The 27,306-nt window shown below is 44.4% G+C and overlaps 1 protein-coding gene across 4 annotated transcripts in view; it reads right to left on the reverse strand.

Annotated features, from left to right (window-relative positions):
* The window catches only part of SNX14 (sorting nexin 14), a 647,427-nt gene that overhangs the window by 552,646 nt on the left and 67,475 nt on the right, over positions 1-27,306 (reverse strand). For all 4 annotated transcript variants that reach the window (XM_078648164.1, XM_078648163.1, XM_078648162.1 and 1 more), the window contains exon 5: positions 81-124. In XM_078648164.1, the coding sequence (XP_078504290.1) occupies positions 81-124 (44 nt within the window). The remainder of the gene's footprint in view (positions 1-80; positions 125-27,306) is intronic.

Raw genomic sequence — 27,306 nt, forward strand, 5'->3', positions numbered from 1 at the left:
TCTGATGTGATATCGTCCCAGCTAGACAGGAAATCTTGTATTCTCCCCCTAAGAACATAATACACGCAAGACGCACCTACCTGTACCATGGATAAACAAAGTTTTCCAGCACCAGTTCAAGAACCTGTAGAAAAATACATTAAAATGTGATTTCATTCAACTACAAATTAGTGCAGTATAACAGAGACTTACTTACATTGAGAACAACATGGATTTAAAAATGCAAAAGCGATAAAACACATTTGGGATTCAAAAACAGTACACAACAAACAATGGGCTCAACAGTTTATGAAGGGGGAGAGGGGTTGGCCTAACGGCTAAGGCGCTCGACCTCGGACCTGGGGATCTGGGTTCGAGTCTTGGTAACGACGCCAAAAAACCTCCTATGATTCTGGGCAAATCACTTAATCTCCCCGTGCCTAAAAAAAATGAAAGTGTGTCCTCATGTAACGTAACTGGTGCTATGTAAAGCGCTCTGATACCTGATTCGGTTCGGGTCTAGTTCGCGCTATATAAAACTCTGCAAAAAAAAAAAAATATATAGAGATAATTGCTGTCAAACAGTCAAATGCAGGCATCGTTCCGAGCAAATCAGGCCAATTTGTCAATTCAATTGTGTCACCATAAGAACAATTCCCATAAAGAAACACACATTTGAGAAAGTTCATACCACATTCAAGAATGGCTTATGTCTTGCTACAACTACCAATAAAAGCAATAGGTCTGATTTTCTTTTTAAAGTGAACATTTTCTAAATGTTGAGTATGAAAATGTGTTTTATATATCAGATGTGTTAAGATCTAGAGTACTAACTACTGTGGGGGTTTCAGTATGACAGTAAGGCACTGAGAGAAGAGGGGCACTTACACAGGGTAGGGGAAGTATATGCTAATAGCACAGCGTTGTGGTACTATGATCCCGGGGGATGGAAGTGTAGTCCCAGTGAAATTTCTTCACTTATGAGAAAAGGTAGTGCTATCTTGAATTATCAAGTGTGTGTTCTAGATGGTGGTAGAGCGATGTAAGATGTTGAAGTGCACAGCGGTAATGTGGTAATGTGGTGGTGGGGTTGCACTGTACTGCCGCCATCCTGAGATAGTGGCCTCAGAGTGGCAAGTGGTAGTTTGGCTTGTGATATGATATGAAGTGCAATACTGGTAGTGGTTACTCAAGGTTTACAGTGGTTGTGCAGGGATGCAGTTGTGTATGCAGCTTGTAAAGACAAACTTGAGCAGTATAGGGGCCAGTGGTGATGTGGTGATTACTGAGAGTGCAGCAGGTATAGTGAAAGACTGGGTGTGCTATTGTCAGGTGGTAATGCAGTTGTGTGGGTGTTTCTCGAGTGATGGATGCGATTGCTTGATAATGTAGGATGGCAAAGCAATGCTGCAAAGAATGCTGAAAAAGAAGGCATTAGTCCTGAGCTGCTGGTGCAGGGCACAAAAACTGTACTGCAGAGATGACAGTTTGGTAGTGTGGTAAGCAGTGTGGCATGGTTACAAGGATGGTAGCATGGCAGTTTGTGGTGGTAGTGTGGGGTTGTCCTGCACTGTAATGAGATGATGTGTGCTGTCAGTAAAATTGAGCTCTGTTTGCATTGAGGTATTGGGTCCTGAGGGTGGTAGTGAGAGAGGACGGTGATTCTGTCAAGTCCTGAAGGGTGGCAGTGCAGTTCTGGCATAATTATCTGGCCCTGGGTCGTCGTTCTTTAGCCCTGGGAAAGGTAGAGTTATTCACAGAGGTACTGTGACTCAGGGTGGTGATGGTACAGTCCATGGGGTGCTAGTGTGGTTAGTGAAAATGTGGTGCTCAGATGAGGTGTTGGGTTAGGTAATGTAGTTCTTTGGGTGGTAATTTGGTGCTGTGAGGTGAGAATTGTTGTGCAGTGCTGTGGTACAACAAAAATGGTAGTAAAGTTTTAGAAGGTAGCATGTTGAAGAATTATGGTGGGGTTGAGTGGTGAAGAGAAGATCGGGCGGTAGGGTGTTAAGGGACAGTGCAGTGGAATCACTCTGGGAGTAGTAGGGTAATATTGGGTGGCTGGGTATACCAATGGCGCAAGTGACTGTGAAGCTTTACGTGTGGGTGTTTCTTTGGTGCTATTGCTTGCAAATGTGGTGCTGCAGTGAAATGCTCATCCTTGTGCTGTGCTGGTTCTGGTAGTGCAGTGCTGCCAGGTGGTAATGTAGACATATGGGTTGTGGTGTAGTAGTGCGGGCAGTGTCATGGTGCAGAGTGGCAGAGGATTAAAAAAGTGTGGGTGTTGAATGGTGTGGGTGTGGAATGGCATGGGTGTGGTAATGCAGTGCCGTGGTGAGTGAAGAAATGAATTGGAGACAGGGAAGAAATCCATGGAATCAAGAGAGGGCATGACCGTTTCATCTGAAAGTAAGGAATTCCTGATGAAAAAGAAAACACAGAATGTATCCTCCTCAGTAACTCTGCCAGAAAGAATGGATTCTGAACTTGAAGATGCAACACCCGCATGAAAATATAGCCTTTAAAACTGACTTGACTTACGGGCAAGAAATTACAACAAAAACCTGAAGACATGGAAAGGAGGCATCATTGAAACAACATCTAAATAGTGGGCATTATAGAAAGAAAACGAAGTGGATCAATGCATTAGGTGGCTATTTTAAGAGGCTTGATTAGTAAGTTTGTTTTGATTGTTCCTTTATGAAAGAGAATAATGAAATAGAACAAAAGGCTCAGAGGAGGTCTTCTCTAGGGAAACTTCCATATACAGATAACATTTAGTTGGAACCAAGTAAAGAAGGCCACACCTTAATGCTGAAGATGTTTCAATATTTGATGGTAATAGAAAAGAAGCCTAAAGGAAGCAACATGTAAAAAACAAGCTATACTGACAAAAATGCAACTATGATGATTGTCATATAGATTATTATGGTGGACTAGAAGGATACATTTTCCCATATTTGTCAGGGGAGATGAGACTGGGCTGAAAGGAAGCCAGAAGGTCCAGAAGATGAAGAGAAAAGTGTAGATGAGGAAAGAAATGGAGCACAGCAAGAGGTCTGTAATACAAAGTAATGTCATAATGCAAGACGATAAGGAGTGTGATTAGGGTGAGCAATAGCTTAGCTCAGAGTTTCTAAATCAATATACTGCTGGGACCAATCACTAGACAAACCTTCCTGATGTCCGAAGTCCACTGATCACCAGGAATAATTCGTAATCTTTTACCTGGGTGAAGGGGTGGGAAATGCATTTGGTCCGCTCATGCACTAAGCCAAACACTGACCAGTTTGCCCTTCGGAACAGAATCTTTGGAAAGACAGGACAGATGGCTGGAAAAGAGTTTTGCCTTGAGTGGGTAAAAATGCCTTAAGGGTCCAGATACTAGTCAAGAGGTTGTCACCGGTGGGGGCATGTAAGGGGGAGGTTTGGAGGTGTGGGAAAGATGACGTTCATATGTTTTGTCTGTCAGAAGCCTTTGGATATTTTCTTGTTTATTAATGCAGAGATCACTAAAATATACAATGTGTCAAAACAGTGTCATATTATAGGTTAGATATTTGCTGTTGTTGCCTAGATGGCTCATGAAAACGTTAAAAAGAGGTTTAAAAAAATATACACTTTTAGGATCTATGAATAATGTAACACATGCCAAGGACTGCTGGAACATTTTTGGAACAGGGAGGGTGTGGAAAAGTAAATTTTGCCATGTTGTATGTGCCTACGTGTTCCCCCTGTTATGTCATATGTGCATGATCGATATGCATGTACTCCCTTATGATCGATTAAAGACGCAATTACAGTTGTGTCCATCTCTAGTATGCCAGTTTCCAGTCTTCGTGAATACAACGAATATCAGGCCTATGTAAAGCTACGTTGCCACGTTTCACAGTGTGCACGTTAATTCACTGAAAAGTCCCCGTTTCTAGGCCTCAAAAGGGCCCGGACTCAGATTCAGCTCCTGTTTCCTGAACCCTCTCCGAGGAGCGATACAGCCCCCACCTGTATCCCTGACCCTTAGCTTACTTTCATGCCTCGCAGTGCCCGGCTCGGCCTGGCTCTGCCTCTCAGTTTGCCCAGAGTATGTTATGATTCTAGTTATCAGTCCAGCCCTCCTTCTCTGCATTCCTAAGCTACTGAATCGCATCAATAGTTTCCGTCATGGTCTAGCCTTTATGTCTCCATGTAAGAGAAATACTGTATTAATATTCATAGAATATTCCTCGCACACACACTACATGTAGAATAATGCATGCCCCAGTCTTAGTGTCTGTTAGCCTTTGCCCTGATAACTTTTAGTTTCTATCAACATGTTCTCTAAACACTAGATACTAGATATGCTTAGGTACATGTCGCTCTGACACTCCAGACTTTAGTCTCCTCTTCTAGCGCAGAAGTCATAGCCCCCAGTCCTCCTGGTAACACGTCATTGCCAGTTTGTGCGCACCACTAGGTTAGAGGTCCCAGCTGCTCAGGTAGCCCCCTCCATGTTTCCGCCCCTTTTTATGACTTATTCTGTTACGTTTGCATCACATGTCTATGTATCCGCCTTGTACACACCTCTTGTTACACCCACTTTATGCCTTATCTTTCGCGACTGCTACAAACTCCGCCTACTGCTACGCCTATTGTATTGAATGCCATGTAAATGTTTTAACTATATATACTTGTGCACTGTTATTAAAAGCTAGCGCTCCTTAGTCCCTGCCCCAGGCAGCTGCCATCCCATCCCCGTACAGGCTGTCCTGTTCCAGTCCTTTATGCTCAATTAAAGCCTGTATACTCTAGCTACCTCGTATCTTGACTCTTATTTATTGAGCTATCTATTTGTATGAGTATCCTGAAAAATAGTACCGGTAATTAATTATTTATTTACCACATAATGGCGCCCGAATAGGTACTTGCCGTTTCCCCACGCGCCGGAGAAGCCACGCAGGCCCCCTGATCCTCTGCAGCCGTGACGGAACCATCCTGCGCCGCGGCAGATATTTCTGCTTCAAGTATCCCTCAGGTCCACGGAGGAGACGGAGGTTGCGGTCCAGCATCCAGACGAGGCGGTGGAGGAACGCGGCGAGTCCCGACCAGAGCCCAAGCCGAGAGTCCAAGGTCCGAGGTATCCGGAGGCCCACCTGTAACTGAAGTCCGAAGTTCGTCCGTCCGTCGTCGTAGCAGTCCAGTCCAGTCCGAGGCCTTCCGTTCTTGCTGCCCGGTGAGTACCGTTGCTGGGGTAGTATCTAGACAGGGTCAATTAATTTGTCTCTGGTCCGTGGGTTTGGGTACACAGATCCAACACGAAGTGTCCACTTAGGTGGATGCGGGTCCTGACGTGTCTCTTTATGGGACCGGTAAGTTTCGTACTGTTTCAGCAGTGCATCTAGTCTGTTCTAGTAAGTTCTGTTCTCGAGAAATTCATGTGTTCTGTTCTCAGTATTTCAGGTAGTATCTTGTCCGAACTGTTATTCTAAATGTTATTTCGTGTGTTTTCAACGTCGTGGTATGAATGATTCGTAATGCAGTTATTATTGTGTTCATTGTGTATTGTATTGTGTCTAGACTCCAGTCCAGTCATGCCTCTGTTCTCAAGATTACGTCAGTTAAAAACTAGAAAAGGTCTGCTCGAAGAAGCAGTTCCTGTCCCGCCTAGGGACAGTCCAGGTCATTTCATGTATCAAAAGCATGGCATAAGTGCCATATTATATCTAGACTTATGGGTGGAGTACACCAAACAATTAGAGGAAAAGTATAGATGGCCCGTATCAGGTACGTGGGATGCCGAGTGCATCATGCGAGTAGAAGAAGTATTATGGAAAAAGAAAGCCAGACAGTCCCAGAAAGATGCCATCGAGTTATGGCGCAAAGAATCTCACAAAAGAACCGAAAAAGAAATCAGAAAGTCAGAATTAAGTAGAGAATCCTCAGAAAGAGCCCAAGAAAGGGAATTAATCGAAGTAGGTGAACGAGTTAAAACCGAACAGTCAGACAGACAGAGAAATGCCCTTATTAAGGGTATGTATCCTCTTCTTGCCGAGGGCTTGCCAAAAGCAACCCCGGAAGCACCATGTAATTTTCCGCCGCCATTAGTTCCGATTAAGCTACGTCACAAACCGACCGCAGCTGATATTTTTCTCTCGTCCTATTTGGACGACACAGTCCCAGAATATTCAAATCCTGCTCCGCCAGCTCTTGTAAATAATGTAATTTCTGTTCCTCCAGACACCGGGGCACCTGTTACAGTACCTGTTACGGTACCCCCGGTCCAGCCCGTAGTACAAGTTCCCGCTACATCAGTCACTCTGCCAGCACGAAGAGTATCAGTCGACGATTCCAGTTTAGGGGCCGCGGGGGGAGGTCCTCCGGGTACCCCGCCGCCACACAAACGTGTAACATTAGTCGAGTTACATGAACGTGCGTTACAGCGTACGCCCAAATATCAGTCCGTTGCAGATATCAGGCGAGCTCTTACCGAATGCCGTTATGATCCAGTCCCAGGCGATGATAATATGGTTTTATATTCATTGCGTGTAAGACGGGTGACCGAGTATTTGGACACCCTACCGAATATGAAAGAAGATCTAGACAGAATGTATCGTTTCATCCGTACAGGGGATGATCCAGAAAGTATTGGCGAAATCATGTCTCTAAGGAAAGCTGAGACCCAGCTCATGCTATTAAAGTTTCTAATTAATTGTTTAATAAGGGAACAAGATTGTCCGACTAAAGAACCGACCGAAATGAAAGTTCTGACAAGGTGGAGTGATAATATAGCCGAGGGTAGACACAAGACCCTCAGTAGTATAGAGAGTATGTACAAGAAAATTCGCAAGGAAATAATAAGGTTACACGTGCAACGTAAAACAGCACAAGTAAGCGAGAAAGAAAACGACTCTTCTACCGAAGAAGTAGAAGACGAGAATACCGCCAGAATAGCGTATGTAGGTAAATCTAGATTTCCAGACCGACATTTACGTCTAGAACACAAGAAAGTCTTTTATCTTCCAGCACCAGAACAAGGTTCTCTAGAACAAGTATTTCAAGCTACCGATCACATTCTGAAATCATGTATCGGTTATAGTGAACTTAATACCATGCATGAACAAGAACTAGCCCGATCAGCAGTCCGATGGATTACTGATTCTACCACTTTTCCAGACGAAATAGTGGCACAAATGTTTCTGAAACTGCCCCCAACCGAGCAGCGACTGGTGGGTATGTATATGATCCAGTACCTCATTACACTGTATGAGGGTCAACATTCTGATCCAGGTCCGTTACATGATGTCCTGAACGAGTTACTCCAGTATAAATGGAAAGGTTTAGGTACCGATTTAATTAGTGTCATTTTAGAACAGCGCCACAAATATAGAACGTTTCTGAACCCGCATTTTGTTCACGTCTCACCCCCAGAAAGTAAACCATTTTACATAGATAGACAGCATCCGTTACGAGAAGTACACCCAGTTAGGACACCGGATGGTGAAATGCAACGAGTATTTGTTTACACCCCTATCACAAAGATGGAACTCTTAGAGATGAAGAAATTAATTCCCTGTCACGACAAAGATCCAGCAGGGTTCCATCGAGAATTAAAAGACATGCTCCGTATGGGAGAATACACGTATCCAGATATTATTAAAATGTTAAAGGTCCTGTTGCCCGCAGGGGTATATGAAAAACTCAAGGAAAAAGAATGGGAGGTGGGAGAGAAAAAGATAGATTGGACAGCTCTAGAAGCCGAAGATAAAATACGAGTACCAGGTACCGGTCTTGGGGACAAATGTAAAGAATTGCCAGAGTTATTGATTCAGGTTTTGCCAAGATTACTAGCCACGAAAAAGGAAGATTGGGATGCAATCTCAGCATGCAAACAGAAACAGGATGAAGACACTAGTGATTTTTATTCTAGATTCGAGAAATGTTTTAGTATCAACAGTGGTCTCAGGACGAGTAGCGAGTCATACCCTCATCTTTTTGTTACTAAACTAGTCGAGAATTCAAGCCCACAAGTTAAAAATCGAGTTTTGAAAGTCGAAAGTACCTGGCAAGCTAGTACCCCGTCACAGATGTTACAGATGCTCCAGTATCACCAGAATAGAATCAGGGAAGAGCAAGAACACGAAAGGAGACGTATGAAAGACACGAAAATGAAAGTACTAGTTGCACAATCTGTTCCACAAGACAGTCAGAAGAGGGGTCCGAATCAATCCAGTCATCCTGCAGCTCCCGTTAAAGGGACATGCAATTATTGTAAACAGCCAGGTCATTTTATAAACGAGTGTGCAGTTCTGAAACACAACATAGCCACTGGTAAGACTAAAGAAAGACCACGTCCGCCTAGACAAGAACAAGTTTCACAGACTTCTCAGCCACCACAGAATGCACAACAGATAGTTCCAGCACCGCAGCCTATCGCTGCAACACAGCATGTTACACAGCAAATGTACCAGTATGCCCAGACAGAGTATCCAGAGTATCAACCGTATTCATGAAACAGCCTAGAGAGGGAGGTAGGCTTGCCTCTCATCGAGATACCTGTAGATCAAGAGGGTCCCTATGTACACAGTCAAGTATTAGGGAAAGACAGAAAGTTTTTGATTGATACAGGGGCAAGTAGGACTACTATCAGTCATGACGAGGTTCCAGGGGCTCCGCTCTCAGGCTCTAGAAATGTTTCCCTTGGATTTTCAGGAAAGCCTATTGTAAACGAGATTTCAAAACCAGTTACTCTAGAAGTTGGTCCATTGTCCCGAACTACTGATTTATTACTTACGAAATCATGTCCAGAAAATCTGTTAGGTATTAGGACATTGAAAGAATTAGGTGCAGTTATTTGCTGTTCCCCAGAAGGAATACGCTTGTTTTTAAGGGATTTTAAAGGTCACTATGTATTACGAGATTTTGATCCAAGATTGTCAAATGTACCGCAGCATTTATGGGCGCAAGGTCCAACTGATGTAGGTTTCATGCAAATCACACCCCATCGTGTGACTCTCAAGCAAGGTATAGTCTTGCCACGAATTAGACAGTACAGATTGCCACCTGAGGCTGTAGCAGCCTTATCCAAAATTATTGACGAGCTCATTGCTCAAGGAGTGGTTGTAGAAACTGACTCCAATGTATGTAATTCTCCTATCATTCCAGTCATGAAACGTACTGATCCAAATGCACCTCCAGTATATCGATTGGTGATTGACCTTCGAGAACTTAATAAATGTATCATACCCCAGTATCCAGTAGTCCCAGATATTTCATCCCTATTGACAGCTATTGATTCTGAAGCTATATTTTTTACAGTAATAGACCTCAAGAATGCATTTTTCAGTGTTCCAATTCATCCAGACAGCCAGTACCTTTTCGGTTTTTGTTTAAATGGAAGGAGCTATAAATTCACACGAGCTCCTCAAGGTTTCACAGAAAGTCCTAGCATTTACAGTCAAGCACTTAAACGACAACTAGACAATATTCACATGCCAACTGACACTGCCCTGCTCCAGTATGTCGATGATCTACTGATCACAGCCCGTTCTGAGCGAGCTTGCGAGCGAGCGTCACTTACAGTTCTGTATTTCCTAGCCGAGATGGGGCACAAGGTGTCCCCTTCGAAGCTCCAGTTCTGTGTCCAGCAAGTGATCTACTTAGGCCACTTACTGTCCAAGTGGGGTAGGCAGTTGACACCAGACCGTATCCAGTTGATAGCGAGTCTTCCACAGCCCAAGACACAGAAGGAGGTACGTGCTTTTATCGGCCTTACTTCCTATTGCAGACAATGGATTCCTCAGTATGCATTTCTAGCTAAGCCACTGATACAGTTAACGACACAGGAGGCAGCCGTATCGACTGTTCTCCCTTGGACATCTGAACATACACTTAGTTTTAATGAGTTAAAGAAAGCCCTATGCCAAGCACCTGTTCTAGCTACACCGAACTACAGTAAGCCTTTTACACTTTTTGTCACAGAACGTAATGGTACTGCATTATCTGTCCTCACACAAGATCAAGCCGGACAGTACAAGCCCTGTGCTTATTTTTCGAGCACCTTAGATCCAGTAGCCCAGGCTCTGCCTGCGTGCCTCAAGTCAGTTGCAGCCACAGCACTAGCTATCAGACAAAGTGATTCCATAGTATTAGGACATTCCCTGACAGTACAAGTTCCACACTCCGTGGAAGTTCTTTTAAACCGAACACAGACTCAGCACTTGACAATTGCACGTTTAACAGGTTATGAACTGACACTGTTCCAGCCACACATAGAAATCAGACGCTGCAACGTTTTAAATCCTGCTACTCTGTTACCGTCAGTTACTTCAAATCCCGCCACACATGACTGTGTGGAAGTTGTTAACACCATGACTAAGCCAAGACAAGACCTGACAGACATTGCATTACCTAATCCCGACCTGACACTTTATGTGGATGGTTCATGTATGAGAACGAGTACAGGAGAACTAGTAGCCGCGTATGCAGTGACTACTGACACTGAAGTTATTGAAACACACCGTATTGACACCCTGTCTGCTCAAGCAGCAGAGCTAGTTGCTCTGACCCAAGCCTGCATACGTGCCAAGAACCTGAAAGTAAACATATATACAGATTCACGTTACGCATTCGGAGTCGTACACGACTTCGGAGTGCTCTGGCAGGAGAGAGGTTTCATGACTTCTCATGGAACCAAGATTCAGCATGGTCTCCTCATTCAAGCTCTGTTAGATGCAATACATTTACCGACAACTATCGCTATCATGAAGTGCAAAGCACATACTAAAGTTACTGACATTATTTCCCAAGGTAATGATCTAGCAGATCGAACAGCCAAGCTTACAGCTCAGACACCAGACATTCCAGTTAACAAGACACAGACATCCACTCCAGAACAGACTACTTGTATGACAGTTAAGGACCCTACACAAGATGTCATAGACATACAGTTACATGCTACTTCCGAAGAAATCAAGAAATGGTCCGAACAAGGAGGGGTCCAGACAGATCAGGGATGGGTGACGAAGGGAAAAGCCACATGGTTTCTCCCCGACTCTATGGTTCAAGTCATTATTAATACCGCACATAGTCCAGCACATCTAGGAGAAAAAGCCATGTTAGACAGTATCCAGAACCTTTGGTTTAACAAGCACTTACGAGCTGCAGCCAAGCAGAAAGTCCGTACTTGTATGATATGTTGTCAATTCAATCCAGGTAAAAGTGTTCCGGTGGAACAAGGTGGATTCCAGCCTCCTGACCACCCTTTTGAAGTCCTCCAGATGGATTATATTCAGATGGAGCGATGTCGAGGTTTCAAATATGTTCTCGTAGTTGTATGCGCTTTGTCCAGGTGGACAGAAGCATATCCAGTTCCAGATTACACAGCAGCGACCACTGCCAGGCAGTTGGTTCGTGAATTCTTCCCCCGTTATGGACTCCCTAGGGTCGTGTATTCTGATAACGGCCAGCCATTTTCATCTGAGCTAATGAAACATGTTTCCCTTTTGTTAGGGTACCAGTGGAAGTTCCATTGTGTACGCCATCCTGAAGCAGCCGGTCTCGTAGAGAGACATAATCAGACCCTGAAAATTCGAATTGCTAAGATATGTCAAGAGAAAGGTGTAGACTGGCTAGTTGCCCTGCCAGTTGCTTTGTTCTTTATGCGCATGGTCGCACACTCCAGATCAGGTCTGTCCCCTTATGAGGTCGTATTCGGCCGCCCCCCAAACATGTGGGGTACACCTAGACCCCGCAGTATTACAGATGTTTCCAGTAATATGCTGACAGATTACCTAGCTTCCTTGATGTCTGCCCTACACTCTTGTCGTTCACAGGTTGCCGCCGCATTTCCAGACAACACCGAGGTGAAACCGCATGAGGTCATCCCCGGGGATTTCGTTTTGATAAGGAACTTTGATCGTTCAAGTCCGCTGGAGCCCCGCTGGAAGCAACCTCAACTAGTCCTCTTGACCACCCGTACGGCCGTGAAGTTGGAAGGCCGTAAGGGGTGGGTCCACCTGTCCCACATCAAGAAGTTCCATGGACTACGAACTAAAACTTTTTCAAAGGATTGTTCCATTTCGAAAGACTGCCCTATTCTCAAGGACTGTCCCGCTACTGACTTTGAAATCAAGCCCTCCCTGTTAGAGAAAACTCCGCACCAGGAGTATAAATCCAAACTACGGTCTAGTAAAATAAGTCAGCCAGTTTAATTGTCTAAGTCCCCCTCGGGTGAAACGGTTAGACAGGTATCTGACATGTATGAGATAGACCCCCATAGTGAGAGAGTTAGTCAAAACTCTATCAGATGTATCGTTTTTCTAAGTTTTCTATTGTTTCTAAGTTTGATGGTTACCTGCACAAGTTATGCATTTCATTTATGTTTTCCAATTTCTCATGTAAATAAGTTTGCTAATGCTACAGTAGAGCACACATTTAGTGATCTGCCTCCTCACGAGTTATCCTATCGTCTTGCTATGAGAAATAACACATTCATCAGAATGTTACACTATTCACACCAGACCAGCAATGCTACTAATTGTTGGGTGTGTGGTCGACTTCGCCCTTTCCAGACACCGAAGGGAGTTCTGCCACTCTTTCCTTATCCGTTTTCACATAATGGTTCGTGTGGAGCATGGTCCATGTTAACGTCATCCTCAAATGATATGTCCCTTCTGAATAGAACATGTTTTCCAGACAAGCAAGGTCTCTTCCATAGAATAGGGTTAGATCTAGAAAATGAAGTTTATAATTTAGGTAATTATTCTTCGACTTTTATGGTCCTGAATGTTCAGTCTGATACTACTCCAGACTTACCTGCTATTTCAGTACTACCAGTCAAAGGCGAATTATGTGTCAGAAATAATGGTTCCGCACATGTAGGACATAGTGATTGTACTACTACTGTCGAGTATAGTGACAGTGGGAAATCTATTTTCAAAGCTTCACGTCATTCTTATTTTGTTTGTGGTCAGACCGCATATGTTCGTCTGCCCCTCGATTGGGATGGAACATGTTACATTGCCTTCCTACTGCCACCAGTTTTTCTAGCCCCATCTGATTATCACAGAAACACACATCTAGTACACGTCAGACATAGAAGGGAGATTGAGTCCCCAATTGTCGATCAAACTGAAACTGCTCTAGAACAGTATACAGATTTCAATAAAGGTTTTTTCTTCTTTATAGGCCCTATCCAGAATAGTAAGTTAATACGTAGATTAACCAGAACCCTTGAAGCAGTAGTGAATGAGACTACTTCTGCTCTAGGTAACTTAACCGAAGAGCAATCTGCTATGAGATTTGTCGTGCTCCAAAATCGTCTCGTTCTTGACGTCATACTGGCCGATAGAGGAGGAGCATGTAGAGTCATCGGATCTAGTTGCTGCATTTTCATTCCTAATAACGCGCCGTCTGTTTATTCAGCTATAACCAGACTTCATAAAATTGCCCATCAGTTACACCAGAATCCAGGCACCTGGACATGGTCCGGTTGGCTATGGAGTATCGTATCTGCCTGGGGATGGAAAGTATTGTCATTTCTAGGTATTGCAGTAATGATCATATTCAGCTGCTGCCTCTGTATACAATGTGGCCCTGCGATTTGCGGCATTTGTGCTACCTCTTGTATTCCTAGTCCTAAGTCCCGTTCCAAGACAATTCGAGACGAGCAAATGATGCTGTATGAAATGATAGATGGTATCATGAATATAGATGTTTCCTGATGGAAACGTAGGGCACAAGGAGGGAATGTGGAAAAGTAAATTTTGCCATGTTGTATGTGCCTACGTGTTCCCCCTGTTATGTCATATGTGCATGATCGATATGCATGTACTCCCTTATGATCGATTAAAGACGCAATTACAGTTGTGTCCATCTCTAGTATGCCAGTTTCCAGTCTTCGTGAATACAACGAATATCAGGCCTATGTAAAGCTACGTTGCCACGTTTCACAGTGTGCACGTTAATTCACTGAAAAGTCCCCGTTTCTAGGCCTCAAAAGGGCCCGGACTCAGATTCAGCTCCTGTTTCCTGAACCCTCTCCGAGGAGCGATACAGCCCCCACCTGTATCCCTGACCCTTAGCTTACTTTCATGCCTCGCAGTGCCCGGCTCGGCCTGGCTCTGCCTCTCAGTTTGCCCAGAGTATGTTATGATTCTAGTTATCAGTCCAGCCCTCCTTCTCTGCATTCCTAAGCTACTGAATCGCATCAATAGTTTCCGTCATGGTCTAGCCTTTATGTCTCCATGTAAGAGAAATACTGTATTAATATTCATAGAATATTCCTCGCACACACACTACATGTAGAATAATGCATGCCCCAGTCTTAGTGTCTGTTAGCCTTTGCCCTGATAACTTTTAGTTTCTATCAACATGTTCTCTAAACACTAGATACTAGATATGCTTAGGTACATGTCGCTCTGACACTCCAGACTTTAGTCTCCTCTTCTAGCGCAGAAGTCATAGCCCCCAGTCCTCCTGGTAACACGTCATTGCCAGTTTGTGCGCACCACTAGGTTAGAGGTCCCAGCTGCTCAGGTAGCCCCCTCCATGTTTCCGCCCCTTTTTATGACTTATTCTGTTACGTTTGCATCACATGTCTATGTATCCGCCTTGTACACACCTCTTGTTACACCCACTTTATGCCTTATCTTTCGCGACTGCTACAAACTCCGCCTACTGCTACGCCTATTGTATTGAATGCCATGTAAATGTTTTAACTATATATACTTGTGCACTGTTATTAAAAGCTAGCGCTCCTTTGTCCCTGCCCCAGGCAGCTGCCATCCCATCCCCGTACAGGCTGTCCTGTTCCAGTCCTTTATGCTCAATTAAAGCCTGTATACTCTAGCTACCTCGTATCTTGACTCTTATTTATTGAGCTATCTATTTGTATGAGTATCCTGAAAAATAGTACCGGTAATTAATTATTTATTTACCACAAGGGGGCCAAGAATTTGTTCAATGTGTTGAGGGTTGCTATTGGGAGGCAAGTTGCCGAGGTAGGATTAAATGGAACACTGAAAGATTTCTACTACATTTCATGCACAGAGTACTCTTATCAGTTCCATTACAAATGTCCTATTTGGTCAAGAGGCCTACGCTCCTAGAAGGAGAAGAAGGCTGATATGGACTAGATAAGGGGCGGCAAAATAGTAGGCATAGACATCATTATATTCAATGAGCAGGTAGAAAATGGCTGGAAATGATCGCCTACATGAGCAATCCTATTAACAATGACAAAGAGTGTTGGTTCTTTATTACACATTGCATTTCTTGTGAACTAAACATTCCCAAAATAATGAAGGAGGCACTGATAGCCATTCAACTAAGACCCTATGAGATACAAGCTGCTTACAATACGCTTTCACTGTAATATTTCAATTAAGATCCTGGCAAAAAGACTTCAGGGAGCAATTACGAAACTGACAGAGGGCACCCCAAAATATCTGCAGGACACTAGTCAAGTAACATGAAATAACTAACCTAATCTGGCAAAAGTGTGTTTGGTTTTGGAAATTAATCAGGCATACACATTTGAGGATCATTAATATTATGCCTAGGCTGCTAAATTTAATGTAAAATGTCATGGTACTTATAGAGCGCACTGTCACCAGACGGTCACCTTGCGGTGTCGCCTATTCGGCTTCCTGGCGCTGATACTCATACCGCTGTGGAACCCCTCCTGGCTTTCCCTGTGAAGTGTCCACTCCTGGGCACCCAGGGTGAAGCCAGGCATCCTTAGCGCTGTTGGGGCCGATGTGGAGGCTAAGCAAGCTATTGCCCAGAGTTGCAGCGTGGGGCCCGTGATTAGAATAGGCACCGAGGCGAGAATTAACAGGTCCGAGGAAATTGAGCCCGAGACCCCGCCGAGGCGGGAATCGAACCCTGGTCCCTGGCCAGAACTCTGCATCAGGGTCTGCCGCTCTAACCATTGAGCCACACTCCTCCTTAATGTAAGGTGTATTTATAAATTATAAACATACTGAGAAAAAGTTCCAATCCTGGTTTAAGTATAGTGACAAATTTAAGAATGGTTGTGTTTTCTGTAGATTAATTTACATTCAGTGTCATCAAAACACACCAACCACACTTGTCTGTGTGTCTTAGCAAAAACAAACTTCATGAACAGTATTTTATTAAAACAAGCAGATTGGTAGAACACGATAGGTCAATTACAAGTGTAAACCCAATACAGTTGTGGTGTGATGCTACAGAATGCAGACCACCTGTACACATGAAACTATATGAAGTGGATGAAAATAGGCAAAACCAATGACGAGGACTATTTGTAAAGAAATGAGGAACTATATACTAATCACAAAACAAGCATTTTGACTGGAGATATACATTTTACAAATATTTCGTCAAAAAGCTCAAAGAAAAAGTAAAGAACTAATCAGAAATCACTGTTTGCAGTTGACCGGAACCTATGCACAATTTCAGGCTGATCACTTTGAAGCAGAGGTCGGATACACTGAGCAGGTCGTCCGATCAAAGTTTTCAACTTCCGACTTAGGGCCCCATTTACAGTTTGATGGACATGTACTAAGGGCATGAAATAGAGTTTTGTGGATGGGTTACTCTGTCACAAATATAACGGATATCCCGCCTGCCGTATTACAACTGCGTTATATCCTATGGCACTTGTAATAGAGCAAATGGGTTATATGTCATGTTTGTGGCGGAGTATCCCATTTACCAAGTGCATTATACCCTACTGCAGGTGTCTCCAACCAGTTGATCACGAGATACCAGTAGCTCCCAGCCTTAGGTTCATTTTGTAACAAAGAACTGCTACAAATAAGTGCTGTGTTTTCCTTTTAAAGTTAAGGAAAAACGTACATTTTTATCATGCTGCAGATAGCAGTGCCTGATAATCAGCTGTGCTCCCATGTGGGTCACAGAGGTTCAGAACTGAAGTACTGAGGTATTCAACTCTTAAATTAAAGCCTGTTCTCAACTCAGTATTGGAGCATGAGAGCAAAATATTTCTGAATGCTTTTAAATGAGAGAAAATGTAAATGAAGAGTTAACTTAATGATTTAATTGTCTCCTGTTAGACCTGACATCATTGGCGTGAATCTCCCTTCCATTTTTGACGGATTGCCTCCTCTGTTTTGACATATTTTTGCTGGTTGTATGTTTTGGGCCCTGTGCCACTGCTAATCAGTGCCACAGTGCAAGTGCTCCCCATGTTAAATTGATATACTGATTGGATTCCATGATTGGCTCATTTGACCTACTATCAGCCCCTAGTACAGTGCACCATGTGTGCCCAGGGCTTGTAGAGCACATGCCGCTGGTGGGCTTGCAGCACTGGCTGTGCCACCCACAGAAACAGTTTGTAAAGTGTGTCTCATGCCTGCCATTGCTAGGCCTGTGTGTAGTCTGTGACTACCATGTCGACTTGGCCAAGTGCACCCACTTGCCAGTCCCTAAACCTTCCCTTTGCTTCATATTAGACACCCCTATGTAGGCCCAAGGGCAGGGTCCATTGTAAGTATAAGGTAGGACATGCTCTGATGTGTTTAGCATGTTCTAGTAGTGAATTACAGCCATTTTCGATTTTCACTATTGAAGGCTACCTGTTCTCAAAGATTAAGAATGGGCAGTGAAGATTGTTACATCCCTACAATCCTAACTGACTCAGGGAACATGGTAGAAATTCGAGTTTAGTATGCCTGAACTCCGAATAATAAAATACATCTTTTAGTAAAGTTTATTTTAATATTCTGTGTTTGCAAATACCACCTTTAGAAAGTAGGTATTTGCTTGCCTAACCATTTGAGCCCGCCTCTGCTGACTTGTGTATTCCTTGTCTGGGTTTGTGTGTGACAGGGCTGGGAAAATTCCAGGAGACAGTCTGGGACAGCCCAGTGGTGATTAGGGAGATTTACATCCAGATGGGAGAGGGAGAGTGCACCTGGGACCTGAATAGGGCTAGGCCTTCCCTCCACAATGCTGGTTCCGCCCCCTGTGGCTTGTCTGATGTCTCTGCCCTGCACAGTGAAAGGAGAAGGGGAATCCTGTCAACAGAGTACTCCAGAGCTGCATCTTCCCTACCCTGTGCTGGCTCCACCTCCTGTGGGGCGTCTGATGTTTCTGCCCTGCACAGTGAAAGGAAGAGAAGAGTCATGTAAACACAGTGCTCAGGAACTGGTTTAAACTAGGCAGAGGCCTCTCTGCCTTCAGAGAACAAAGGATTTTTTGGTATAAATATTGGGACCCAGTCCCACAGACTTTAGATCACTTCTGGAACAAGAAACCTTTCTGCCAAGGAGAAGAACCAAAGAAGCTGCAGGAGTTTGGACTTCCCCTCTGCCAGTGTGCTGTTTGCTGGGTAGGCCTGCAGTGGTTGCTTCATTGCCAAGGGAAAGGAGAAGGAACTTTGTAAGAACTTTCATCTACAGAATATTCTCCAAGGGCTTGAACTGTGCATGCCTCCTGCTGAAGTCTCAGGGCCAAAAGACTTCACCTCCAGCTCCCTCCTGAATTTCCTTGCTGGGAATTCTGACTCCAGTCACTTGCGTGCCGCTGGGAGCTGGAAGCGCGACGCATCGAGAAGAAGCGTGTTGCCGCCGCAGCTGAAATCATCGCAACGCCGGAGAAGCGAGAGTTCGTCGCATCTCCCTGGAAGCGTGTGTTCATCGAAGCTGTCTGCTGTCGCATCGCTGGAGAAGCGCGACGCATCGAGAGAGCTGTCATCGCATCGCCGGAGAAGCGCATCGCAGGGCCTGTCGCGGCTCCAAAGTACAGAGTCGCCGCAAGGCTGCCAGGGCGTCATCGCATCGTCATTGCATCGCCGCATCAAGGGTGCCATCTTCTCGCATCGCAACTGGATCATCGCATCGCATCAAGGCGCCATCTTGCGTACCGCAACAGGTCGAGAATCTACGCATCACCTCCGCACCGGTAAGGCTCACGACGAGTCCCCTACTCTGCGCAAGCATTGATGAAGGACGCAACCCTTCCCCCGGGTCACGGAACCGACGCATCTCCCCCTTTTCGAGCCTTTTTGTTCACTTTGCGTGCCGCATCCAAGAACTTTGTTGAGAACTTTGTCGCATTTACCATCAACTTGAACTAAGAGCATTTTATCCTCTTTTAAGTAACCTTTATTATGGTATTGTGGATTTTTGTCGTTTGTGGTCTTGTGTTTAAATCTATATAAAGAATACCTATTTTTATAAAACCTGTGTTGTGTCCATCTGTAGTGCTATCACTGTATTACTGTGTATATTCACAAATGCTTAACACACTGCCTCTAAGATAAGCCTGTCTGCTCGTGCCTAGCTACCAAGGGGGTGAGCAGGGGTTATTAAGGAGAGTAATCCCCTTGTCCTGACTTAGAAGTAAGGGTCCCTATTTGGACAAAGGTGATAACCATTGCCAACTAGAGACCCCCAGATCTAACATCTCCCTTTTCAAAGTGTCACATTTACAAACAGCAGGGCATCTTGCACCAAGTTGCTGGTAGACAAAATCCCACATTTATAACTGAAAAATGCAGTCATTTTCTTTTAAATAGGAGAAAAATGATTCTATGAAACATTGTCTTAATGCTTTTCATTACTTTAACTTAAGCCAATAAAGTCCTAATGTTTTATGAAGCATATATCACTTTAAATTCCTCACATCCAAATCCAATAGCACAGGGGTGAATGTATGATTCATTCAGCATTCCGTCCATCAATTGTTTGCGTAGCACTTTTCATCCAAAGTGGGATGGGGATGCCAGACGTGGGTCCCTTGCTCACTGTGCCACTGGATTCAAGCTAGCCTGGCTGAAGAAGGGTAATACCCAGAAACCGGTCCCAGGATGCTGGTTTCTGGTCCAGTGAGGACCTTTCTTGGCAGTTCGGTCTGGACTGTTCCCATGAGGCACATGGTCAAGACTGATTTGCATATGGCTGGGTCTAAACTGGGGTGGTATGGTGAGCAAAAGAACAATGAATTTAACTCAGATCTCTTGACTTGGAGTGAATGTTCGATTCATTCAGCATTCCGTCCATCAATTGTTTGCGTAGCACATGTATGCATGGCAGCAGCTAGTAGGTGGGGGTGACTCCTGAGCACTCACTAACCAATGAGGCAAAACATTTCCAGAGACAATCCCCCACCTTTTTGTTTTTGTAGACCCTGTTTGCCTTACTGCAAACAGTCCCGAAATGCCATGCAGTAGGGTATTTGCAAGATAATTCTTTAAGACCTTAATGCAGCCTTCGATACCGTGGATAATCCTACTCTCATTCAGAGAATCTCAAAGGCTGGTGTAGAGGGTAGAGCACTCGAATGGCTTGCCTCTTTTTTGGAAAATTATTCTTGCCAGGTCTTGGATCAGTCTAGCTATTTAGCCACTCTTCCTCTGAGCTGTGGGGAATCTCAGAGTTCCTCCCTGAGCTCCACTTTCTTTAACCTTTATTAACTCATCTAGCCGGATTGTCCGTTTATTTGATTTTTTATTGGTCTCATATGCCAATGACACTATGTTGGACGTTCCAGTCAGTTTTCTTTGGCCCCTTGCCTCCAAGCAGTAGATAGATGGATGGCTGGCTGGCTGCAAATGAAAGTTTAATGAGAACAAAACGGAAGTGATGCTACTGTGTAATAACTTTGCTAGCAACATTCCCAAGTCCCCTACCGGACTTCTTGAGCAGGTTGCCAGCCCCAAAATTCAGAAATAAAGAGCCTTGGGATGTGGCTAGATGTAACTCTCACAATGGACCATCTAGCTAAAAAGCTTGCCAGCATTTGAGACTGTTGGGGAAGGTTCTCAACATTCTCCCATTCAAAGCTTGGAGAGTGATCGTCCAGGCCCTCGTATTGTCTCACCTCGATTACGGAAATGCCCTGTATTTCGGCTCACCCAGGTATGTCATTAGAAAGCTGGAGACTGTGCAGATTGCTGCTGCCTGACTCTTAATGAAAATCCCCAAACATTAGTCTGCTAGAACCGCTCTTTGAGATATCCACTGTTTACCAGGGGGACGCAGAGTGCAGTTACAGATACTCTGCATTATGCATAGGGCATTCAACAATAACGGACCCTCTCTGTTGAGACCGTTAGCCTCCCCATATGTGCCAGGGAGAACCCTCAGATCCTCTTCAGCTCGCTCACTGAGGGTTCCTAGGATCAAAGGTTCTCGATGGGGCGGGCCTTCCACTTTGTTTTTGGCTCTTAAACTTTGGAACACCATGCCTCTGGACCTGCACTCGGAGCTCAAACTCCCAATCCATAAGGCCCTGAAGGCTTGGCTTTTCCGTGACTGATCCCCTTGCAGCCTCATCATTTTACTTTGCAGCACAGGGCGTCCTCCGGGTAGCCATGCGCTATACAAAAACACAAGCCTAGAGGGCAAAGGTGTTCGGCCACACTATACTTGGGCTCTAAGAGTTGTGGTGAGTGCACTTTAGTAATCACTAGTATCCTCCCCCTTCTAGAACTAAAATCTAGTTTGAGGCAGGCTCTACAGCCACAACAAACCGGAAGACAGGAGTCCGGTAGGGCAAAATCAGAGTCCTGCATCCCTCAGACAGAGGATACACACAAAAAAGTCCTGCCATCCTGTTCGCTCCCTTTCAAGTGCATCAAAGTTTAACTTGTGGCTTGGAGAGACCTTTAAGGGATGATCTGCCACTGTTGAGCCATCAGGATGGCTGTCCCCACCCTTCTATTGAGCTCAGATGGGTCATCCCTGCCCATTCAGGAGTCCAGGCAATGGGAGAAATTCTTCATCTCATTAAGGATTGAGGACAGACTAGGAGTTGGCAGAGGAGGCTAATGTTAATTAGCCCTCTAAATGCTCAGGCAGGTGAAGGGAAACTCACGAGAAGTTACATTTCCAATATATATTTAATAAACATCTGACTATACCATAAGATTGGATTTTCATTAAATACGTCTTTGAATGGCGTCTATAGCTGGTACAGGCCAAACATTATAAAGTATAAAAACTATACGTTGACTTTCCCGGGATATCAGTTACCACCTGACCAGCGAATGGCGTTTTGGGATAAATCACTGGGGGAGCATGCCATTTCTAATGTGACACATGTTCCACTCTAAAATATTATGCAGTCTACCTTAAATACAGCAAGGTGTGCTTAGGGGTGACTTACTTAGTATTTAAAATCAGTTTTTCTACCTGTCAAAAGGGCGATTTTGACATGTCTGTGCAGAAGGGTTCAAGTTGCTACACAGGATAGGCCTGAAGCAATGTTTGCACTGCCCCTGTAGGGGATGGTAGAACAGGTGCTGCGGTCCTCAAGTGGAATTTAACTTTCCATGACGCAAGTGTACTTCTGCACCATATACTATGGCCTTATAGCAGTGTTTCCCAAACTGTGTATCGTGACCCGCTTATAGGTGGCAAGCCGATTTTTGGCAGGTTGGGATAGTTTGAGCAATGAATAATGAGGCCTTTAAATTCGTTGTGTATCTTGTAACATTTGTGGTGCTTCAAAGACAGATGTCAAATGTCACGCTATGTCTTCTGACAAGTTGCTTCTGTTCTTTTAACCCGAGATTGGTGTTTACTTTTCTGCGTTGGACTGCGAAGTGAAAGGAGTTTTTGAGGTGAATTATGTGACAATCTTAGGGTGTCGTTTTTTGCAACACAACCAAATGTAGATACTTGTAAATAAAATGTAGCATTCAGCAGTTAAGAAAGCAAAAACTGAACTTCAATTTGTTTTGTAATTCTGAAGTGTGCTGGTAACAGAGACTTTAATAGGAACAAAGCAAATAAAGCCACTTTAGTAAGTGATGCACACAAAATATAACTATACACAGAAACTATATTTCCATTCATTATATCATTTGAGTGTTGTATGCTTCTTAGATTATCAGAAAAACTGTAGTTCTGTGCAAAGTTAGTGGCCATTTCAATGGAAAATGTGTGGTCTGTAAATGACAATGTGCTACCACATGATGCTTTAGTTACATTAAAAAGTTGCCCTTCCTCATGTCCATTAAGAATAGGTGGGTCTCAAAGGTTTTACTTTAGAGTTGTGATTTTAAAATGTTTGGGAACCACTGCCTTATAGGAAAGTTAAATATGCCAATATGGTTTTAGGCCAATGTTAACATATTTTAGGGAGCAGAGCACATACTCTGGGCACAGTATAGCAGTGTCCCAGAGTTAGAGTTCAAGACTACCAGCATGTGAATCTCAAAACAATGAAATTTGGCAGTGAACACTCAGAATGTAGTCACGTTGCAACACAGGGTAATGCTATTTAGCATACATGCATGCAGGAACATATTAGCAATACATTATTTAAATGCTCTCCTTTCAAATACCAGGCACCCTACCCTGTGGGCTACAAGACTTACTTGAGGCCGACTTATCCAGACTTTAAAAGTAGCGATTCTTCCTGTCAAGAAGGGTAATTTTGACATTTTGCATGCAGGTTTGAAAGTTGCAGCAGTCAGGCTACACATGCAGTCTTGAAGCCATGTTTTCCTGGACAGCCTAAGGAATGGCATAATACGTGCTGCAGTCCACCGATGACATTTAACAAAATGTGCCAATTGTGTACATTCCTTCATCATATAACTTGACTGGAAAGTTAAACACGCCAACTGGGGATAAGCCAATTTTACCATGTTTTAGAGGTCAGAACACATACACTATGGACTCGACAACCAAGAGGACTTCATTTCCATTGCCCATTTGTACAGGAAGTGACATCACTGGATTTCTCATCATCCAGCTGCACAGAAAGTGACATCACTGAATTTCCCATCATCAACCTGCACAGAAAGTGAAATCACTGGCTTCCAATAATCTATCTGAACAGGAAGTGACATCACTTATTTTCTGGCCATGATACCCTGCGCTCCCCCCTCCTTCTAGAATCCATTTAATGGTGTCTGCAGCCCAGACATACAGCAGGCGTACCAAATGCAAGCCTGTCTGCATCAGTCCGTCCTGAGCCGCGCCCATTGCCAGGAACACTAAAGAACCCCCCTACCCACTGCTACCCTACTGCGCTCCCCCTTGTTCATAACTCAGGCCACTGGCACACCATACAACAACGCAGAAAGAGCATTTACTTGCACCTCCTGCAAGTTCTCATGCACTCCCTCACACCACAGACCCACCACTCTCGCACCAACAGCACCCCACTCACTCACACAAAGCAGCCACCAGCTCAAGCAGATCAACACCACCCAAATAACATGCCACACTTGTATGCATCTCCTCAACACTTGCTCGGTCACCAAACATGCCACAGTGATACAGGACCTCCTGCACGACCAAGCTCCAGACCTGCTCTTTCACACGAAACATGGCTAAACACATCATCTGCATTTAATATTACTACAGCGATACCCACTGGCTACAAGATCGCCAGGCAAGACAGTTGGGAAAAGCCTGGAGGTGGAGTCACTATCATATTCAAAAGATAGCAACGGCTGCCCACCTACACAGACATCCCCACCACCACCAGCTACATGAAACACCTCACATTCAAGATACGCATCACAGCCAACTTCTCCATGGATGGAACCCTCAAATACAAACCATCAGGACCCTGAACCAATTTTACCAGTAACATCACGGGCTCTGTCTCACCCCGTCTCCCCCCATCCTCAACGCCAGCACCTTCATCCTCCTCAGAGACCTTAACCTTCACTTAGAAGACCGCACCAACACAAACTCTACAGCCCTTCTAGAAAAACCTCAGAAATCTTTACCAAACTCACCCACATCTCCAGACACCTATTGGAACCGATTTTCTCCTTAAATCAGCAACATCAGTCTACAAACCAGCAACTATGACCTGGACAGACGATGGCCTTGTCAGTTTAAACATACCCATCACCACAAACCTACCACCAGAACTGCCCGCTGCAGCTGGAAAAGCAACTCCTAAAAGGAGTGGGCTTCTGCCTTTTCTAAGCACCTGTCCGAGCACACCAGCAACTTGCTAAAAGCCATCAAGAACCTCAACAGCTATATCACACAAAAGAAATCAGGCTGATGAAATGCTACTGAAAGTAGCTGGAGCACAGAGAGCAAATCAAGACACCGCATATAAAGATTTTGAAATCAACTCCAAGACGCTACTACCAGCAGATATGAAACACCAAGCAAACAGCTCTTGCGTATCGCATCGATGCCAGCACTAACAGAAGCAAGGAAATCTTTGCAATCAAAGATTTCACAGACCCTCTTGGGATAACACATTTGCAACAAGCTCTTAGAATTGTTCTGTAACAGAATCACCTCCATGTACAGCAACTTCGACACTCAACCAGACCCCGGGACTGTCATAACTCAGTCAGTCAGTCAGTCAGTCAGTCAAAATATCTTTATTTGATTTAGTGAAAAATCATACAAAGAGATAAAAACATTTCATACACTTTAAAATATGTACAATACAAACTATTTACAAATCATTTACAGTGACAAACAAATCATACAAATCAGAGCATACGTAGGATTAATAAAAAAGAAGAAAGGCCAATTTGAGTTCATATAGTATTGCACCAGGATCAAGTATCTTAATTAACACAGTTTTAAGGTGGGCCATTGTATGTTTTTTGGTTCTAGCTGCAGCCACCAAGAAGTTAGCCATACAGAGTGTAGTACGTATGTTGTTCAATGATTGTAGGTAGAGCAGGGCTGGTCTCACTTGTGTGAAGCCAGCCTCCTTTAAAACCGGTAACAGGTGTTTTTTCCTTGGCTCTAAATAAAACCCACAAAACATAACAAAGTGCATGTATCTTGGGTGGAAAAATGATCACAACAACAGGGGGGGGGGCTAGTTCAGGTTTTTCCCATGTTTTGAAATTGCCCAAATAAAAATGTAACAAATTAAACCTGAACTTAATTAGAAGGAACCTATGGAATGGGATCGTGACGAAACCAAGATAAGGTGTTAATGCAAATGAGTTTACAAGCAAATAGTGTCTCCTCACTGCTGGTTTCGCTAATTCCTTTTCCTCACGATATGCTCTTGCCCTCCCCATAAATAGCTTTTTAACAATGTCAATATCCTGGGTCTTGATGTCCCGAGGGGAAGTAAAGAGCTCTGGGCGTCCCAGGTCTGAGAACGCCTTCATCAGATAGGCCAACCATGGGACCCTTTTAAAATGGTCTAAAGACAAGACATCAGCCATGATCTTATGGTTGAGTGGCAGATCTTCATGAAGCCAAGTCTTCAACCAAAAGATCAGGGGTGCCATGTTCAGCCCATCAGTGAGGAAGTCTAAGCCCACCTCCATATGTATGGAATAAGTCGGTGTAGACTGAGGGACGGACAGGAGGGTCCGTATAAATCTGTTCTCCGCTTTCTGAATTGGTTCTAAGTTTACATAACCCCAAAGGGGTGAACCATATGAGGTCAGAGCGACTGATTTACTTTTATAGATTTTCAGAAGCGCTTCCATGGGCCTAGCGCCTAGCCTGCCCACAAAGCCCATGAGGGCTGCCGATGATCTAATAACCATAGCCTCTTTGACCTCAATTGAGGTCCCCAGGATCCTCTCTGATCGAAGAGAACCCCCAGGTAGGGGAAAGTGGAGACTCTAGAGACGACCTCGCCCTTACACTCAAAAAATGTAGTTTTCCTCTTGCTACTTTGTCGCCCCACAACCATAGTATGGGACTTATTTGTATTTATTTTTAGGTCCAGCTGGTCCATGAATGTACCAAAGGCGTCCAGTAAGCGTTGGAGGCAGACGCCAGTGCGAGCAATCAGCACGGCGTCGTCCGCATACAGCAGCGCGGGGATCTTAACTGCTCCTGCACGCGGTACGTCACCCTCAACCTCCTCCAGGTAGGCGCCCAGTCCGTTAATATAAATGGTAAAAAGCAGGGGAGCTAATATACAGCCCTGCCTAACCCCCCGCATGGACTTAAAACGGGACGTACACCTTCCTTCATTGGTGACCCGCACCGCGGCAAAAAGCTCTTGGTGTAGAGACGCCATGAATTTAACCAATGCCTCATCAATCCCCATCATCCATAACTTAGACCTGTTCACCAGGTCGAAGGCCGAGGAGAGGTCCATAAATGCTAAAAACAAGGACCCCTCCTTGGCCACCGTGTATTTTGAGATCAACAGGTGTAAGTTAGAGCACTGTTCGACCGTTCCTTTCTTCTCTCTAAACCCATACTGGATCTCAGCCAGCCCTCCACAACTCTCTACGTTATCCCTCAATTTGGTCAAGAGGACTCTGCCTAAGATCTTTACTGCAGAGTCCAAGAGGGATATGGGCCTATAACACCCAGGATCGTCCCGCTGGCCCTTCTTAAAAATAGGGACGATGGTAGAAATGGACCAAGAGGAGGGTGTGGGATTGCCATTAACGGCAGAGAAAACATTTGCCAAAACCCC

The sequence above is a fragment of the Lissotriton helveticus genome, chromosome 6 (assembly GCF_964261635.1).
Source record: "Lissotriton helveticus chromosome 6, aLisHel1.1, whole genome shotgun sequence".
Classification (NCBI taxonomy): Eukaryota; Metazoa; Chordata; class Amphibia; order Caudata; family Salamandridae; genus Lissotriton; species Lissotriton helveticus.